The following is a 20554-nucleotide window of genomic DNA, read 5'->3' on the forward strand; positions in this document are numbered from 1 at the left end:
CACATTTCAATTTCTTATTGAAATAATCCTTAGAAGCGGGACTCCATATGGTTTCTTTTTTGTCTGTAATCATCTGTAAATTTAAGTGTGCTTCCTTTGGAGCCAACAACCACTATTGCACATAAACCCTTTCATAGCTTAGCCTCAATACACCAATGAAAAACACATGGGCCCAGTTGCCTTGTCGTCTGTCAAAAAGCACAAGGATCCCCACCGAAGGCGGGAAGCAATGCGCCTCAAGCCTAGTCTACACGACGACATTGGGTTGCGCCACTCGTTGCGTGGAATGAGTTGCACGCAAATGGTTTCATATTTGCTGTAGACACGGCGAAACCAGTATATACTTCAGTTTCGTGGTTTTGTGAGTTCCTGAGTCGTGTCTGAAATGAAAGTTTTGGCAGCTGCACGTCGCACGAGTTGTGAGTTAAAGCCTGTTACGTGGAATCGCTGCATAAGAAACGTTTTTCGATTCGTGACTGGATGAAGAAAAGACGTCAGCACGGTTGCTCAGCATCCTTGCTGAAATAATTTGTAATGGAAGACCCAAGAAGTTCTTTTAATTATATTAGAATGTCACCAGACCTGTTAACGTTTCTTCTAAACAGAGTTAATTATGCGATAAGGAATAAAGATATTGTAATGCATGAAGCACTCACTGTAACCAGAACTGAAATTAAATATCACATTGTATGCATTACAATCGAGAACACTCGGCATGCTATAACATCCTGGAGGTTTACCTCCATGTATAACATGCGGTTTTAGTTGGTGATAACGCTTTTTCATTAACACCAATAATTATTAATATTAACAGTAATAATTATTAACATTAGCAACAATAATTACTCAAAGCAGGCCGGATTAAGAAGAGAATGGTTTGCAATCTACTCTCTTGAAGAGAGATCTTTACAGTGACAAAATATTCAAAATTCTAACATATGTGAATGGGGAGCACTGCAGCGACGTTTTAAAAAGATGAATAATGAATGAAGAATGCTGCTTCTTGAATTTGTATAGCCTTCCCTCCTGTCAACAATATTCCTTAACAAGAGTTGGCCAACTCTAACGATGGGATTTTAGTCTTGTTGATGAGAGCATTACCACAGCTAAAACTACACTTACTTATATTTTTCTTAATTCAGTTGTATATGTGCTCCCAACTCAATAAATTGTGCTTTCCAGCTCAGATATTGTCAAACCATCTATGTTATAATCGCACGTGACGGTCTCAGCGGCAGCAATATGTTGCTTATTTTTGTAATCAGCATCACTGAAATCCCACAAACACCTATGCAAAGCATAGATATCCAAAAAGCGAACATTATTCTCCGTTCCCCACTTCATATTTCAGTTTTTCTACACTCTACGAACACACATAACCTCAAAACTCGTGCAACTAGTGTCGCCAAAGTTTGAACACGCCGGATGTGTCTAGTTTCACCAACGAGTTGTGCGTATGCGCAGTGGCTGGTAGCGCAGTTGCCTGCAACCTAGTGTCGTCGTGTAAACAAGGCTAGGCGTAACCCACCGTCTGCAGTCCCAGGAAATCACGCATGCACAAACGCGCATGCGTTCTTGCCCTGTTGCAAATTTATACGCATGCGCAAAGTTGAACAGAAAGAAAGGCATCGTGTGGACTTCGTGCCTTGCGTTTCTGTTTTTGTGTTCTGTGGTGTGATGGCAGATTGCAGATTGGTGTTGACGTTTGAGCGTGGTGGAATAAGATGATGAAGAAATTAAAGGGTTTAGGTCTCATTCGTGAGAGGAAACCCAGTAAAATCATCTGATTTTGTGTTTTACTTCAGTTAAGTCCTGAATGAAGAGTTTTATGTGTGAAGAAAAACGGGCTTTTTAAAGTGGGCGTATTGTGTTTCACAGAGTGGTTGTAATATGATGGACGTCTATTAAATTGTGCGATACATTTTAAACTTGGAAAGCAGGTATGATACACACAAACAGTGCCAAAAATCATCTTAAATATGGAGAATTTCAGTAGATTCATGCCCAGCCACATTTTTATGTCTTCCACTTTATTTCGTACGCAGCATAGTAATCACAGCGTTTGATTTATGGTCACTCCTTTGTGATTCGTTTCCATAAAGCCGGCAATGGCAACTGCCATTTAATGGATGAAATTTCTACATAAAACTGTGGCGTTAAATGTTTCAGCATATAATCAGTGTAATGAGTTGTTACGAGATTTGACGTGTGCTCGTCAACAGGAGGTCGTTCCAAAGTAGTTTGTTTCATTATGGTAGCACAGATTCATTATATTACCACAGATACGACGTACGAAAAACAATGGATGTTTTTAAAGCAGTTACAGGCGTACTGTGCACGAACACTGCGTGTGACAATTTCGTGTGAACGTCATGCCTGTAGGCCTACGCCCGACGAATCAGGATGAAATCTGTCAGTTCAGTTCTAACACAATGGATGAAGTCCATAATTTTTGTGTTATCTGCAGTATGTATAGCTAGTTACATTTACTGCTATGTAAGGGGTAAGTAAACATGAGGTTAAAGAGATAGGTAGGCCTACTTTTGGGTACGTGTTTCTAGTGGGTACAAATTTCTTTTAGTTGCTCGCGTTGTGAGGATTAATATAATTTAAATCCCAAATGCTAATTTTAATTATACAAACATTGGGGAAAAAAGAGTGAAACCATAGAATGATATAGTCCCTGCAGATTAGTTCATAAATTTGCTTTATGTGGGTAGTGCAGGTGGTCAACCATGGCCTTGATGAAGGAACCACCCCAGAATGCCTAAATCAGAATGACCAGACAGAGGAACCTCCATCCTCCCAAATATGTCATCAGCGTCAATTGCACTTAGTCATTCAGTTGGTCCAAGTTTTACAGTGTTCTTCGATAAAGGGTAGATTTTGCTTTTCAGCACTGTAGACATAAAGGAAACATGCTGGTGATTTCAGAACCATGAACTTGCTGTCATGCCCTTTTCACGGACATTCACAAAACTACCTTCAAAGCCCATAAATGTATCATTATTTGCTAACTTTTTTGCCGTGTCTTATTCTGTCTGGAAAGTCATTGATATACCTATGTTAAAAACAGAATTAGACCCAATACATTACTATGAGGTAAACACATTTATCTGACAACTATTGTACTAAAATTTATCAGTTGATTTGTGAACACACTGTACCTACTGCAACTTTTTTTCCAAGGAAGACTGGAACCAACTCTTTCCTATACCTCATACATCTAGCACTTTTAGCTTATTTAGTTGTGTTTTATGATCAATAGTGTCAAAAACCTTAGAAGAGTCTACAGAGGCCTCTTACACTTTCTGTAATGTTATCTTTCAATATATTGACAGTGTGACGGCACATATTTATATAGGCCCTACTGTCAGTTGTACATACCACTTTAGGATACTCTGACATTGCGTACTATATTAATTTGAAAATCTGCTATAACCTCGTGAATTACACAGCACTTCAGAAAAATGCTTGTACTGTGAAAAGTATTATATCTACAATGAATAATAAGAAGTCTGTGAAATGGATGAGTCACCAAATTATCACAAAACACAAATTTTGTAAATTAATTATGTTAATGTAGCCTTCCTGGACAGATATAGCTGCTGCACAGGTTTCCATAATGATTTCATCAATTGTTTGGTGATATTACAGAAGTAAACTTACTGTTTGAATGACCTTTCTGTCTCCAGAAATCTATTAGGTTATTCCTAATTTCTTGTTGTAGTGACTGATCACCCATTGACATATTTTCTTCCCTAATGTCATATCAACATTATTAGTTGTGTGATGTGGGACTGGTGTGAAAATAGTTTATGAAATCTTTTGGAAATGTGGTTCTGATGATTTGTCAGTAAATCAACGTGTGACAAGTCGCTCTTCTTTCTCAGCCACTTTCTGACCCTTATACTCTTTTTCAATGTTTTCTGTTTTTTCTTGCTAGCTACAGCTAACATAATTGCAGTACATTGGGTGCTCGTCATCTTAACTTTGTAAAATTGTGTTGTCAACTGACAATATTAACAATAATAGGAAATACGGAAGCGTCCGATCCCGCCCGTCTGCTTTGACCCATGACGTCACAAATATGGCGGAAACGACCATAAACCACGATTCCAATATGGCGCATATAAAGTCGTTACGTACACATTATGAGGACGAAAATACATCGAAAAACAAACACACACACACACACGTTCCACAAAAAGCCTAATGACACTAACGGGACAAGTGCGGTAAATAGGGGGTTTTTGGGTGGGGACAAACTAAATATAAACAAATTTAAGACACCCACCCCCATACAAAACCACGCAAAACAACAAAAAACACCGACATCACAAAACTCCCCAAATACCACTAAACACAATATCATCTGGAATCGGCCACTTCCCTTGACCTATATAGCTCAACAGCAGCTCCCGATCCCATAAATTGGGATTGAACACTTCCCTTGACCTACATAGCTCAACAGCAGCTCCCAACATTCACAGCCACACATTCGGATCGAACACTTCACCTTACGACATCTCCACATACAGCCGTCCCTGGTCCGCGACGCCGGAACTTTAAGTAAGCCTCATTTCTTCACGACATACTGAACACTTCACGACTTCATCCAAAAATCCGAATAGTTGAAGAAATTTTATTAGAGACAACGCACTGTCCCCCATCATAGCCGACAACTGAAAACTGTTGATCCTGTCAGTCATATCCGTACCTACCAAAGACATAAAAAATGCAATTCACACACGACGCCAAACTCGCAAACTAAACCAAAACCATCACCTAACACCACCAGAGAGCACCACCGATCGCATCAAAACGACACCTACAAACACGCCACTCTCACAAACTAAATTCCGCGGCGTTGTGACGTCACACACCAAAACAGCCTTACGTCACGGGTCAAAGCCGACGAGTGGGATCGGACGCTTCGGTCGACCCCAATAATACTAAGTGATATTTGCTTTAAAAAAAAAGTGTACTGTTTATGATTGATATAGATGTTATGTGTGCCACCGCAAATACAAGTACGCGATCCACACCCTTTACAGTAGTTTCACTGCAGCAGCTTGGGCATTCTTATGGAGATAGCACTGTATGCTGTATTTGGTAATCTCTATACCAGTGCAGTATAATAGAATACTACCATGCTGCGAAATACTGTAATTCAATTTCAAGCTGGTGTAATTGATTTTCAATGGACTGAACATTTTGATGAAAAATTGATAATTTTGAGCAAATTTCTGATATGTGTGCGTGCCTTTCAGTGTGGTACATTCCATCTTCTGTGTACATTTTGAAGAACTCTCTGGACTCTCACTAATCAACTCCACTAACCTCCCTTTTCCAGTCCTGTCTAGGTGCAGACCCTGTCAAGTGTAACCCATCTCCCGATAGCAACACTGGCACCAGTGCAATGTGCACACGGTCAGCAATCGTTAGCACCAGCTCTTCATTTACTGACTGTATAGCACTGCCAAGATGAGGCGGATCATGCTGCTGGAACAATTCAGCTGTGCTCACATTGGTGGCTCTAGTGAAGGAAGCTATCTTTCTCAGGTACACAAACTACGATGTATGCCATATCCCTACCTGTACTACTCCCTGCCCCATCCAGTATCACTACCGGATAATCTTCAATTAAATCCTTACACAAATGCCCTAACCCTGAATCACACGATTTAGCTCAGCACTTGGCTTGAAAATGCTGGTGACTTGGTACTTTTCCCCCTAACTTCTCATGTAACTGAGGGCCTATGCCTCTGTTGCAGCAGTTTTCTCTTTTTTACAAATATTGGTGCTTTTTGTAACCTTTGTGGTCACAAGTGGTCTGCTGCACATTTCCTACTTGTACACCCGATTCCATAGTGAAGTGATAAAAAGGTTATTGTGCTTCTGTGTGGACTAATGCTGAAGTTTGCCCTGTTCTATAAAAAAAATTCTTGTGAGTTGATGGTGTATTGGTTCATCTTTCAGAAATTCCTCCTATCCATACTACTCTCCTGCATTCAGGGGCTTCAGATTTTGGGTGGGGGGATTTTGTTTAAATGCACAGAACACGCACTTCTCTGTTCAAACTATCTCATTTTCCACCTAAGAAGAGAATATTGCTGCAGTATATATAATGAGAAAAACTAATGTGTGTCGTACTACTGGAGAGAGAATTTTTTCTGTCTAAACACTTGTTTCACGTTATTCTGAAAGACCACATTAAAGTCACATGTGGGTATAAGACTACTTATTATAAGAGAAAATTGTGCAAAGGGCATTATGGTACAAATAATTTTCAGATGGTATATTTTACTGTGTCAAACAGGTGTCGTACTCGGCTTCATTACTGGGATATTTAACCAAATATGTTTGAAGATGATTACACAATTTGTAGTCTAAGAACAATGATCTTTCAAGAAGCTGATGTTGGTTGCTTGGAGAGAATTGAAACCTGTGGCAAATTGTACACATGCATTTGCTTGCCTGAAGTGACAGATTAAGATACACTTAGGTATAGGTATCTTATGATTAATCAAAAGTTTATTCAATATATGTAGTTGCTGTGTGCTTCAGAATACTGGGGGACACTCCTGGTGCCCTTTTCTTACTACATCAGCCTTTGTCTTGATTCCAGAAGTGACTGATTGGCTACAACAATGGCAGTAGTATGTCTGCCTTAATTAGAGACATTACAGAAGACTTTCAAAATTCTATGGACACCATGAGTACAGTACTACTTAAGACATTTCACTTCAGGTTAAACATTATAATATCTAAAACTGATGATTTCGATACCTCTTCCTGTAGATACAAGAAAAGTTACATAGCTAGTATCTCCTTGATATGTTCGTATATTGCTGCAAGTGGCTTTTCAGAACTGAGCAGCATTAGGACATAACACTTGGAATGTATTTTTAGTATGTGGTTACACATTTATGTGTAGCATAGCCTGTTGTCTAGGTTATGTTGGGAAGGTGGTAGTTTTGTTGAGTGTTTGTGGAGTATACAAATGTGATGACATGGGAACCTCGGCTTCAGGTAATGATCAGTTCAAGTAGCAGTTCTGAGGCAGTTAGAGTGTAGAACTTACACACAGATCATGTCACTTTAAATTGTAACTTCATCTTCATTTCATATATCACAGAATTGCATTGGTTTTGGTGTCTATCTTGTAAATGTGTTGTAATTAATTGTGCCATTTCAAGAATTGAGACAGCTTAACCAGTTGCTAATGGGCCTAACTTAGTTTTACTCATGTTTACTAAACTATTTTTATTACTCTGTTACTGTAGATAATTTCATATGACTGAAATATTTCATTGTGGAGTTAGTTTTCTTAGAAGACATTTGTGACAGTAAAATTAGCTTACTATAAATGAACACTCAAGATATATTCCATTTAATTTCTCTTCGTGACATCTTTCAGACATGAAACTGATAGTATGGAAAGATAGAATTTGCTCATCAGCTTGCAGCAGATAGAAACCTGTAGAAAGATGTAATATTGTTCAGTGTTGGAATTAGGTGTTCTTCTACCCTGGCAGAAGAGAGAAAGGGATTTGAAGAAAAGAGACTGTTGAGGCTTCAGGATTCATTAAAGTCACCCAGGGCTCCAGATATTTGTAGACTAATCAGACAAGATAGAATGGAATACTGGATTTTTAGTACTAGGTGGAATTCGAAACTTGGGAAACTAAAGAGGGCAGAGAGAATAATTGGCAAGCCAGAAATGAGTGGAAGTCTGTCATGAAAGAACCAAAAAGAGGGAGAAATTAAAGTGCATGAAAAAGGCAGAAGGTGCAAAAAGAAAATATGGAAAGACCAAGATAAACAACAGTAGAGGAGTAAAGGAAAAAATGTAATAAATTGGGACCAAATGGGTGGCAGGAATCAATAACATGTTGTAAAGGAAGTTACCATTGGCAAAATTCTATGGAACTAAGGCCTGGAGGGAGAATATAAGACAGAATGTGGTAAATTGGGCACAAAGGTCATCATTATTGTGTTGCAGAACAGAATCTGCAACTGGGTGTTTTGTGTTGCAAGTATAATCTTTGTGGATTCATCTTTACTGAAAGCTGGGTGACTGTCACACCAATGTAAAAGGTTGTGCAATGACTGCTCGTAAGTTGGAATATGATGTGAGTTGTCTAGCAGGTGGATCTCTCTATGATGGAACAGGTCCTGCCAGTAATAGGGCGGGTATAGATAGTGTTAGAAGAGTTCATAGGAAAAGTCTTATAGTGGGGGAATTCAGTGATAAAATTCATAAGGTGAGGACATGGCTTTAAAGAAAAGCTATTTTAGGTTGTGTGGAGACAGTTATGAATAGGGCGGACCTCATTTCATGGTATGATTTCAGAAAATTACAGCCCATCTGAAGATGTTGGTTACTATACTATATACCAGCATGGTACAAGTTAATGAGAAGGTGCACCCCTTTGTTACTTTTGAGAGGAATCAATAGTTCCAGGATGAGCTGAGGCCTGTGAGAAAATCTATTTGTGAAATATGCTAGTGGCATAATCAGAGGCACTGGTAGGCTATTAAGACTGGTAGTGTGTTCCCATAAGGAGTCAGTATCTGAGGGGAGAAGTTTGCTGTGAATGCCTTACTCCTCATGGAACGGATAGCAACTGTCAGACTAGTGTTGTTTGTTGGTTGACTTGAGGTATGTTGAGGTGTAGATATGGTTTTTGGTAAGGCTAAGACAGACACAAAGGAAGCTGGCATGACAGTTTGAGAAACACTACTTGAAATGTAGCTGTGAAAAATAATAAAAAATGCAACAGTTATCTCACCATGTGTCTGTATGACAATATTATCAGTGTATCTAAACCACACAAATAGCTGAAGGTGATATAAAGCTGATATTAATAAATTTTCATTTTGTTTGAGTGCCGAACTACACTAACAGATAGTAAATGTGCAGTTAGAACACTTTTCTCATAATTTTTGTCATTGACATAAAATTTTTTAAAAATCTGGTTCTAAACTGACCAGCTTTTATCATCAACTGCACGAACAAAAACTCATTATTGCTATCTTCCCACAGTCAACACAGTTGAGTGTATGATCCATTGATGAGGGTTTGTCTAAATTTTAATTCATTTGTCATTCCATTCTTGTGTGGAAATGCACAGCACTTAGTATCATAAAGAACCAGAACTTTGATAAACAATCGGGCAGTACTGTTGTAAGTACCAGAAAGAAGTTTCAGCTGCCAGAGTTGATTGGAGAAGATCCTCAAGCAGAAGTAGAAGCAGTAGCAGTGATAAGGAAAGCTGGTGACATTCTTAATGTCTGGAAGAAGAAAGTACTGCTGTTGGTAGTAATCACACCAGAGATATAGACCATAAGTTACAAAAGTTAGGATCACAGTATCAAGTCACAACTGTTGTTTAGCTGAGCAAGGCTGTCGGGTGATATGACTTACTACCCCTATGTAAGGATTTCAATAAAGATGACCAGGAAGTAATAGTGGGTGCAGCATGAAACAGCTTAGACAGAAATGGTGTTTGAAGTAGGTACTGACCTGAACAATATGGACTCTTTAACTGGTGGTACAAATGTATGCTATGTTTAGCTAATCCAGCACCACAATGAATCTTGTCTCTTCACTACTGTGTGGTGATTTAATGTGGACTTGGAGAGGGTGCTAATGACTGTTGATAGTGGTATACATTCCATGAAGAACATGCTAAATTATTAACTGCAAAAGGTAGACTTAAGTGTTCAAGTTCCACTTTGGCCTGGAAGTACACAGAAACAGTTTACATCACTGTAGCCATGGTTTCTAAGTTTTTATGTGTTTAAGGAAATAATTTTGAATTTTGATTCATTTTAAGATTTATTGAAGATTCGAAATTGTGTATTCGTGCGTCCTTTAACAAATAAAAATGCACACCACTCTTGAAACTGTAAACATGTCATGGCCTCCTTGTTGGAATGGTGGCACTGTTTGTGCAGTGGAATGACTATGTAATCAGCAGGCTGCCCCTATTAACTGTTAATGAAGGAATGAATACATTCTAGTCACAAGTTACACTCTGCACAGGCAGAGCGATTAATGAGTTGTGGCCGCACTGGAGTGTTCAGAAGGAACAAAGATGTCGAAGGTGTGTGAGAATGCCCTCATCTCGTGGAGCTATCTGGATACATTGGGTTGCCAAATGAACTCTGAGGCTGCCTCTTAGTGCCAAGGCATGACTGTTATTGATTCATTTAAAATTACTGAAATTGAAACAGCAAGAAGGAAAGCATTGTAATAACAACTTAATAGCTTCCCCATTGCTATCAAAAATAGGGATGAATGGCGAAAACTCATTTTTCTGTTGGTGAATTTTATGCTATTAAAAATTTAGTAGGCTTGTGAACGAAACATGGTCTTTGTGTAATAGGTACAAGTCTGTAATAGTGTTGTTTTAGTAGTTGCACTAAATATTGCACATGCGTACCTTGTTCTGATTCTGGTAGGGAATACTGGGGCCGTGGCATTTCACTAGGCATGGCCTGCACCTCAGCAGGGTTGGGGTGAGAAGGTTTGTGTAACTAGGTAGTAAGAGTTCTGAGGGTAGGGATGGCTTGCCACTCATGGTCAAAGCTGTTGTCATGGGCAAAAGAACTAACCCTTTCATAGGATAGACTGTGAAAACAGATTCCCCTACTTAAACAGTGGTTTCATCACATTTAGAGATTTCTGTAAAAGGTTCACAGAAAGTAGAATGTGTCATACAGGAGGGAGCACTTACCAGTGACATGAAAGAAAAAGAAAGTGTAATGACAAACATCACAGAATTATAAATCCCTTATCAAGATATGTAGCCTACCGAAAACAAACAGCTTTCCACATTCAGGTTGGCACGTAATTGTGACTTGTTTTGTTTTGTAATAAAAAGTCTTTAATACACAGGTTGGTCAAAATGTTGTAACACTTTTGCACCCTCATTATGGAAACATGGAAACTACCTGAGAAAAGCAATGTAGAATACCTTGCAGTCTCTTACTGTGGGCAGTGTGTAGTCAAGTCCACTTAAAATGCAAGGTCTGCAATCCAGTTTGGATGTTCTAATGTTTGTTCCTGAACTCCTTTTTCCATCATAAATTCAACATTAGGGAGTTGTAAATTGAAAAGTCATTCCAGGCATGCTCGTTGACTTAACCAAAACACTTAACAGTAATATATAGTGTCTCCATAGTCTTTGTTCAGTTCCATTGAAAACCGTTGCAGTTGACGCACTGCATACGACTTCAGAAATTTTCTATTCCTACCACCAATTTCTATTAGCTCCAAGTCTGAAAATTTAGCACAAAGTGCTTTTGATGTACAGAGCAATGAATCCCACCTGTTAATTGTAGTCAGTTTTTTCTCTCTCATTGCCAACTAATACAAAAGAGTTACATGTTTGCACCTGTTACTGTCCTTCAAAGTAGTCACTAGCGTTGTGTAGAACCAGTTGCCAGCGATGTGGAAGGTGTAGTATACCATTAGCAGAGCCTGTTCTGTTGATGGTGCGAATGGAGAGGTCTACTGCCTGTCGAATCTCTCGAACAGTTCAGAAGCGAATGCCGTGACGTGGTTCCTTCATCCTCGGAATGAAATCAAAGTCACAAGGACTTAAGTCATATTACTTTTCATTTTTGGGGCATCACCTGCGACCAGCTTTGCGAAAGAAGCGGCGACACTTTCTGTGCAACCAACCCATCATTTTGCACGACAATGCATGGGCGCATACAGCACAAGCTGTGGCTGCTCTGTTCGGTCGATGGGACTGGGAAGTACTGTACCCTGTACCATCCACCAAACTCCCTGGGCTTAAGTCCTTGTGACTTTGATTTGAGTCTGAAGATGAAGGAACCACTTTGTGGTATTCACTTCAGAACTGTTCCAGAGATCTGACAGGCAGTAGACCGCTCCATTTGCACCATCAACAGAACAGGCTCTGCTAATGGTATGCTACGCTTTCCACATCACTGGCAATGGGTTCTACACAATGTTGGTGACTACTTCGAAGGACAGTAACAGGTGCAAACATGTAACTCTTTTGTATCGGTTGTGAATAAATAGTTGTCACTATTGAAGTTCCAACCCTCGTATATATAATTCTCATCACTCTTCTGTAATTCCCACTCATTTTTAAAGGCTTAAGACAATGGATTGCTAGACTGCCTCTTTTTATCCAAACAGCCACTGGATCTGTGACATCCTTCTATCATGAACAAACAGTGAAGGGTAAACAGTGCAGACACCAAGATTCTGCCAAACTGAAGAGAGTTGTGCTTACTGATAAATGCCACATCGCAGTATTGAATGGAATGTCGTGCTGTACTGGGTACTTCCCGCAAGGAACAAGCAAAGCCGAGACAGGCCATGCCATGGCCTGTATGCCCTGCACACGTGACGTTCGCACCCTGTGGCTGGCCCAGCATTACATAGTGCTGGTGTACAGACACTGAAATACAGTGTGTAGTGCTATCACCATAAGGTAGGACAGCTGCTACTGTAAAACTAATGTATGTTGGGGGACCATGCATTTCTATTAGAAATGGAACGCATTAATAGATAGAAAAGATCTAATCACAATGTGCATGAAATTTTTGAAAAGTCAGCCACTGGAGCTTGACATCCATGAAAAGTTAATCATTTTGTGCATGTATTTCTCGCATAGTGGCAATGTGCACACCTTTTTCAACAAAGTAATTAAAATCCTGGGTAGTCTCTCAGCTCACAAAACTAATAAAATCTTATCTGGAGATTTGAACATAGACACTAGTGTTAAGGATGAAATGAGGAACTTTGTAAACATCCTGAGTACTTTTGAAATGTTACAAATGGTGAATACAAAGATGGCTAAAAATGCACCTTCAGCCTTAGGCAATATGCTTAAAGATATGAGCCAGTAAAATTTTCAGTGTGCTGGTAGATGTGAAGTATATGTTATGCCTCTTATTTCACAACTGCTCAATAATAAAGTTACTTTGCTGACTTTGAAAATCTCACATAACTACATACTTATTAAAGAATCTTGTGAAATGTAAAATAAATACTTTCTCCAGGGTATTGGTCAACCAAACTTTGAATGAAGTGTGTACAGAAAACTATTTTCAGAATTCTGGATATTGTTCCGACTAGCTGAGGGGACATTTCTAAACATGGTCACTTCAGCAGCAGTAACACATTAGCAAAGGAAAATAAATAGATAACTATAAATACCTGCAATTCTGTACAAAAACACTTACTATTTCACAGTTCCTAAATTCTTATCACAGTACCGACTGTAGAGAGGGGGGGGGGGGGGAGAGGGAGAGGGGGGGGGGGAGAGAGAGAGAGAGAGAGAGAGAGAGAGAGAGATTTTAGAGGAGGGAGAGAGAGAATAATATAGAATGCAGAAAATTGGTGTGGGACATCATAAAATGGGAAAAGGCAGATTGAAGTACAATAACAAAGAAAAATGTGGAGGTAGATAAGCAGAACATCCACAGGGAGTAGTACATTTTGTAAAGGTCTGTTTTTCAAGTATTTCAAAGATACTGCAATAAAATTTCCCTAAAACAGGTACAACACCCAGTATGAATTATGTAGCAAGCATAGTGTTTTTGTTTTCCAAAACAGAATTTGAAGTCAGGAAGGAAATGCAAAAATTAAAAAATAGGAAGTCAGCAGGCACAGATTATGTAACAATCTATTCTGAAGGCATTCTTAGACAGCATAGAAACTCCACTAATAAACATAAATGATTATTATAATTCAGTTATTTTTCCAGACCATCTAAAGCATGGATGACTTGTTCTTCTACTAAAGAAAGACAAAACAAGACATACTGAAAGCGACAAGCCAGTTTCCTTAACCCCCCCCCCCCCCCAAATCAGTGTCAGAAATAGCAGAATCTATCATGAAAGGCAGATAAGTGAGGTACAGTAACTGAATAAATAATACCTTCGCAACAAAAACAGTTTGACTTCTGAAGAAGTAAAAGTACAAAGAATTTACAAAAGTGCTGCTTGAAGTATTTGATAATTGATCATAAACTACCACTAAAAATTAAAAGCATTAGGTATAACAAGGATATCTAATGATTATTTATAATAATACCTGAAAATTTGGGTGCCAAAGTTAGCAACAGCTCAGGACATAAAGAAAACAAATAGCATTCACTTCGGCGTATGAGAGAAGACAACTTTGTCATGTTAAACAAACGAAAAATCTATAAACTGTGTGTTAAAGATCAATATTGATTACCAACTGACGTGGAACGCACATACACAGTAATCATCATAATAATACAGACAGTGTGTTATGATGCGACCTGTCGTTCATATGTTACACTTAGTTCTTAGTTATGGAAGTCTTCTGTGGGGATGAAATGCACAAAACGTGGACAAATTTTCAAACTGAGGAAAAGGACAATAAGAATGATAACTAAAAGCAGTAGTTGGGCTAGTAGTAGTAAAGTATTTTACTACCTTTAATGCACCAAGTGAGTTCATATACCAGTCTGTTGTGCAAACCAGAAAAATCATATGTAAATATGTCACAAGTAGTTCTATACACTATCATGTAATAAAAACTAGTTTGCACATACATTTTCAAAGGAAAAATAAATTTAAATCTCAAAACACCATTTTCTGCAAGGGATTAAAATTGTATAATAAGTAGCCCAAGGAGATGTAAGGGAAAACTAAAGTACATCAAAAAGGCAGAGTGCACATCTTAAATAATGCATGTTACACAGTGAAAGAATAGTTTGAGAACTCATAGTGGAGGTTAATAAAAAGTGACACCTAAAACATAGGTAGGGTAGACATGGAGATGTAACAGAGGTCTAACGTGGCATAGTCATAACCCTGAAGTCGCATGTAGGTGTGTGTTGATAAGCAGTGAACAGTTCCATCTTATCAAACTAATAGTTTCAAGTATGTATAAATGTGAGAGCACTGTACATTTGGTATAAACCAAATAAGGTAGGGCATCTGTTAAGACATTAGCTTCATCTTAAGTTTTCTTAGATCACTTCGGCCAAATGCTGGAAATTATTTCAACAAAGCCACAGCCAACTGTATGCCCTCTTTTCATTAAACACATTTATAAATTTATACATCTGTATAAAGGACTTAAATTTTTTCTTGTAGTAAGCCGACAAAACGTATACCATTGTAATTGTAAAATCCCCCCTTTGGTATCGAGGGCTATCATAGACCCACGGTTTTTCCTTGCCTGTCGTAAGAGCAACTAAAAAGAGCCTTATAACTTGTCAAGCTTTTAACATGATGACTCAGCTATTATTAGGACACCTGTAACAGTTTTAGCACAGCTTACAACCTTTCCCTTAATCATTTGGCTTAATTACTTAGTCCCCTTATAGGGTTTGACCTCCACTTTTCTAGATTTCATAGAAGTGTGGGCCATTTGGAAAGAACACCTAATGTGGAGTAAAATTTATCCATCATGTGCTGTGGTCTTCTGCACCTACTGTTCGAGTGGATTTATGTTTGGACCCAAAATTCTGCACAGGAGCCAATCCACTATTGAGGGAGGGGTCGGGTCAAAAAGCTGTCAATCTGTCAAATCTGACAGTGAAATGTCAAATTATAAAAATTATGAGAAAGGATGATTCACAACAGCAGCAAACCAACCACAAGGCAACTGATAGCATGAGAGTCCTAAGTCTTCACAACATACGAGGGTCAGTCAAAAAGTAATGCCTCCTATTTTTGTTTCTACGTTTAATTGTCAGGAAATTTAAATGCAATTACATAGGTTGAAAACCACAACATTGAGGATCATTTTGTCATTTTTCAATGTAATCTCCGCCCATCTCTACAGTTTTGGTCCATCTTTGAACAAGGGCATGTATCCCAGCACGGTAAAAATCACAGCTCTGCTTCCTAAGCCATTGACGCACGGATGTTTTGACGGCCTCCTCATCTTCAAAATGAATCCCACGATGAGCTTCTTTTAGTGGCCCGAACAGATGGAAGTCTGATGGTGCCAGGTCAGGGCTGTATGGGGGATGAGGCAAAACTTCCCATCCAATTTTGACAATCTCGTCAGAGGTGTGACGACTGGTGTGTGGTCTTGCATTGTCATGCAAAAGAAGAACATCTGCCATTGATTTTGTTGGGCGAACTCGCTGAAGACGTGCTTTAAGTTTGTTGAGGGTTGTGACGTATTGAACAGAATTTATTGTGCATCCCTGCTCCAAAAAATCAACCAGAATCACACCCTCTGTATCCCAGAAAACTGTTGCCATAACTTTCCCTGCCGATCGCACAGTTTTGAATTTTTTCTTCCTCGGCGAGCTTGTGTGACGCCACTCCATTGACTGCCTCTTTGATTCGGGTTCAAAAAAATGCACCCATGTTTCGTCCCCAGTCACAATTTTTTTCAGAAACTCATCTCCCTCCAAACGGAAGTGCTGCAAGTGTTGGGAGGCTATTGTTTTCCTTGCCTCTTTATGCTGATCGGTTAACATTCTTGGAACCCACCGTGCACAAACTTTTGAGTACCCCAATTGTTTAATAATCGTGATCACACTGCCTTTACTAAGAGAAATAATGCGACACACTTCATCTGCAGTCACCCGACGGTCACCACGAATGATGTCATCAACTTGCTGAATGTTGTGTGGAGTCACTGCACTCACCGGCCTGCCGCTCCGCTTTTCGTCAGTCTACGCTGTTTGCCCTTCAGCTTCCTTACAACGGCGAACCCATCGTCTAACAGTGCTGACATCCACTGTCACAACACCATACACCTTCTTCAGTCTTTCATGAATGCGTATGGGCGTTTCACCTTCTGCATTCAAGAATTCAATCACACAACGCTGTCTCAAACGAACATCGATGTCGGCCATCTTACAAACTTCTGCTGTGCTGCCACCTGTTGACACAGAAAGTTACTACTGCAGTGGATTGCAGAAGAAGGTTTGAGGAATGGCGCCAAATTCAAATTTTTCACTTAACTTAATTTCTTTAAGTAGAAAAAAAATGGGAGGCATTACTTTTTGACCGACCCTCGTAGTAACAGAATACAGTGATAGCGACTTCATGGTTTGAAGATGGCAGTCTAGCCAAATGGATACATCACAGTAAAAACACTGAACTACTATCAAACTTTGCAAGCATTGTGTCAAAATCCACACCTAGCAAGATGACTGGGTCTCAGACAGCCACTGCTGGTTACATGCCTATGCCTGTTTTTCAGATGTGAGAGGATATATCAGCTCCCTTGACCTGAAACAGACAGCACTAGTGCTAACCACCACATCAGTGGAGCTGGAGATACACATCATCAGGGAAGAGGACACTTGCCAACCCCCCCCCCCCCCCCACCATCCCCCTCCTCCCCTTGAAGGACTAAACATATCAACTGTCTACTACCAACCAGTGGCTGATAGTCACAGGCTGTGGGTTGTAGAAGAGAATGGTAATCTGCCTCAGAACCCAAGGCAGGAAAAAGTTCCAAAAACTGCAACCTTGTAGTGACAAGAAGGGAGAGTCAAACATTAAACCAAATTTTGCAGCTCCAGTTAATACAGCCCCAACCCCCCAGAAGTTGAATTTATGAATGGCAATGAAGAATCTCGCATTCAGGTGGAACATGACTCCGCAGCAAAGTAACTGAGACTCCTGTTTCCCCATCACTGCTTTCTCAGATCCCAGTCTGATATTCTTAAATGGAACAGTAATGACTACTGTAAAAATCACAGTAACACTGAGAGCGCATCTTAAGGAGTCTGCACACCCATTCACTCTGATGCATTCAATAAGCTGTGCAACTGACCACTGCATTAGAAGCTGTGGCTGCCAGTGCCTGCTTGTCAGTTAAGGTAACTGTACCAACCCTGACAGATCTATAAGATATCAAGAGCTGGTTGAATTAGTAGAACAGCTGCCTCCACCCTTCCTCCTACTGGTAGACTTTAATCCCCACAATCCTCTGTGCAGCAGTGAAACTACATCTAGCAGGGACCTAGTAATAGAACAATTAATTTCAGAGCTGGGAGTCAGCCTACTTAACACTGGAGGTACAACACATTTCAGTAGGGCCCATGGAACATTCTCGGACATAGATCCTACAGTCTGCCAGTCTTGGCATCTCACCTTTGGCATCTCATCTCACCTTTGATCCATTGGTATGTCCATAGTGCGCCCCCCCCCCTTCCTCTCTCTCTCTCTCTCTCTCTCTCTCTCTCTCTCTCTCTCTCTCTCTCTGCTCCCTCCACCCCCTCTACTCCAACTGGCTAATCTGAGACGAGTCTACATCCATACCCCAGATACATGCAGCTAACAGCATGTTTCATGAGGAAAAATACATTTTAGTGTAGACTAGCAAACCTGGCAATGCTTCGCAACTGCTAAATATGTTTGATGGTTGGGTACATGTCCTCATCTCCTCCTTCCCCCTCTCTGTGTCTGTCCCCCCCCCCCTCCCCCTCCACTCCTCCCCATTTCCCTTTCCACCAACTCTGATGTTGAACCTTGTTTGCTGTTATTGCAAACAAAACCTTGTCTGGGTGTTGACACTGCTTAAAATTAATGGGAAAACAGTTTGTATTATTGTTATATGGGATATGAGAGGGATCTCTCCAGCTGCTGTATCTGTGAGGCTAGTAGCTTCAATGACAATATTTTGTGTAGTTTTTAATCTTTGAATGGGTAGGGTTACATTTCAAATGATTCAGATTGCGTGCTAGTATTCTGATCATACACCAGTAAGCCACAAAAACTAAATTTCCTATTTTCCGTTAAAACCAACATTGAGGGAGAAAGTACTACAGCACATTATTGTGCATACAATTTTTTAAAATGTATATGAAAAAGAAGAAGAAGAAGAAGAAGAAGGTATTTGAGAGAAACCAGTTGACTGCTGGTTTAAATGCCCTGGTATCAGTTAAAATTGACTCTGAAAAAGTTTACAAAACTGAACATTTTCACATCACTGTGTTTTCTTTCTCGCAGTTGGTTGTAACAGAAAACCTGCAAATTGTTATTGAAAAATTACATAATCTGTGTCAGAATGCATTTTTATTATAAAATCTTGTAACAAATTTAAGTAAATTGGTCAAGCACTTTTCAAGACTTTTTGCTTACAATGTATCTTCTGTATATTGTGTATACGTGAAGTGAATCGGTCAAGAACTTTTCAAGATTTTTGCTAGAGATCTTTCCCTTTTTATATGCTACATATATATTTATATACCACATATGTTAAAGAAGTATGTGGTGTATGTCCGTCTGAACATTTATTAGAGTATCGTGCAAAAATCTGAATCAAATTGGTCAAGAAATTTTTGAAAATTTTGCTAACAAAGTCAACCGATGACTTGTTTTTGTATAGATGTATCGATTTAATGCATCTCAATATTTTGCATGTGAGGAGTGAATGTATAAGGGGTAACTTGTGCTGCAATATGTGCACCATGTGGTCTCCAACTACTTTTTACCTCTGCACTGTCAAACATTTTTAAATGTTTCATGCATGTATTTTATTAATGTAATAGGTTAAGCTAATTGACTATATAGCCCATACTGCCCTCATTTTCACACCCCATTTTAGTAGTACTGTCTATGATGACCCTTCTTGGAGTATCCTTCAGTGACAGGTTACAGTTTGTAGCTGCCTAGGTTTTCCCTCACTTCTATCCATCTGACTTAACATCTTGTCATGCATATTTTTGATGACGATGATGATGCCACAAACCCTGAAGCTGTCAGCTCTTCTTCTCTTGTTCCCCATAATATTAGGTAAATTTCTTGTGGCGACGAGGGACCGATAACAAAGATATTAAGTCCCTTTAAATCCATAATCACCATCATCTGTAATTTAAAATAATCCTTGGATGAATAAATTATTAATACTAACATTAATACTGGTTGTCTGAATTTATGAGACTATTTTTGCCAGCCTCAGTGTGATACTCACTGTAACAGGTAACTTATATGTGATATTGTTTTCTGCTACATAGGCAATCGTGTATTACAAACATGGATGTTGAACAGTTAAAAGCGGAAGCAAGAGCCACAGCAGCAAAACATGTAATTAACATGTTACAACGACCTGACCAGTTGGAAAAGGTAAAACTGCAAAACATCTATCACTAAAACTACTACAAAGAAGAGCTTCCTTTTCAGTATTATTAGAGAACATTGTGATATACATGTATGCAAAACAAACACACACACACACACACACACACACACACACACACACACACACACACTGTAAGCTATTGCTTATGTGCATCATAATTTTGTGTGTTTATGGCTTTCACATTAGGTTATTCTTTATCTTATTACACAGAATTTCACTCAAATACATCAACTTTTCTTTCTTTTACTTCAATAGAAAACCATGGAGTTCCTAGCTTTACTGTTAGTTTCCTTGAAGTGTGTCTGTAGTCTGTTACAGTTCTGTGTTGTATAACAAACTATTTAGCCCCCCCCCCCCCCATCATATTTAAACAGGGTAAACTAAACATGGTTTTTCCATAAGATTTGAGAACATCGAAAAAATGAGGACATTTGGAGGAAAATAAGTGCTGTGTGAATTTGAACT

The 20554-nt window shown here is 39.2% G+C and overlaps 1 protein-coding gene across 4 annotated transcripts in view; it reads left to right on the forward strand.

Annotated features, from left to right (window-relative positions):
• Nucleotides 1–398: 398 nt before the first annotated feature.
• Nucleotides 399–20554, forward strand: part of LOC126185092 (exocyst complex component 3) — a 61443-nt gene continuing 41287 nt past the window's right edge. For 2 of the 4 annotated variants that reach the window (XR_007536945.1, XM_049927892.1), the window contains exons 1-2: nt 1591–1940; nt 19965–20073. Coding sequence is in view for 3 of the 4 variants with exons in the window: in XM_049927892.1 (XP_049783849.1) it covers nt 19984–20073 (90 nt within the window). In the remaining variant the exon portion in view is untranslated. Of the gene's footprint in view, nt 420–1589; nt 1941–12184; nt 12483–19964; nt 20074–20554 lie in introns of those variants that run through there. The other 2 variants (XM_049927893.1, XM_049927894.1) reach the window with 2 other exon arrangements.

Source organism: Schistocerca cancellata, chromosome 4 (genome assembly GCF_023864275.1).
Source record: "Schistocerca cancellata isolate TAMUIC-IGC-003103 chromosome 4, iqSchCanc2.1, whole genome shotgun sequence".
Classification (NCBI taxonomy): domain Eukaryota; kingdom Metazoa; phylum Arthropoda; class Insecta; order Orthoptera; family Acrididae; genus Schistocerca; species Schistocerca cancellata.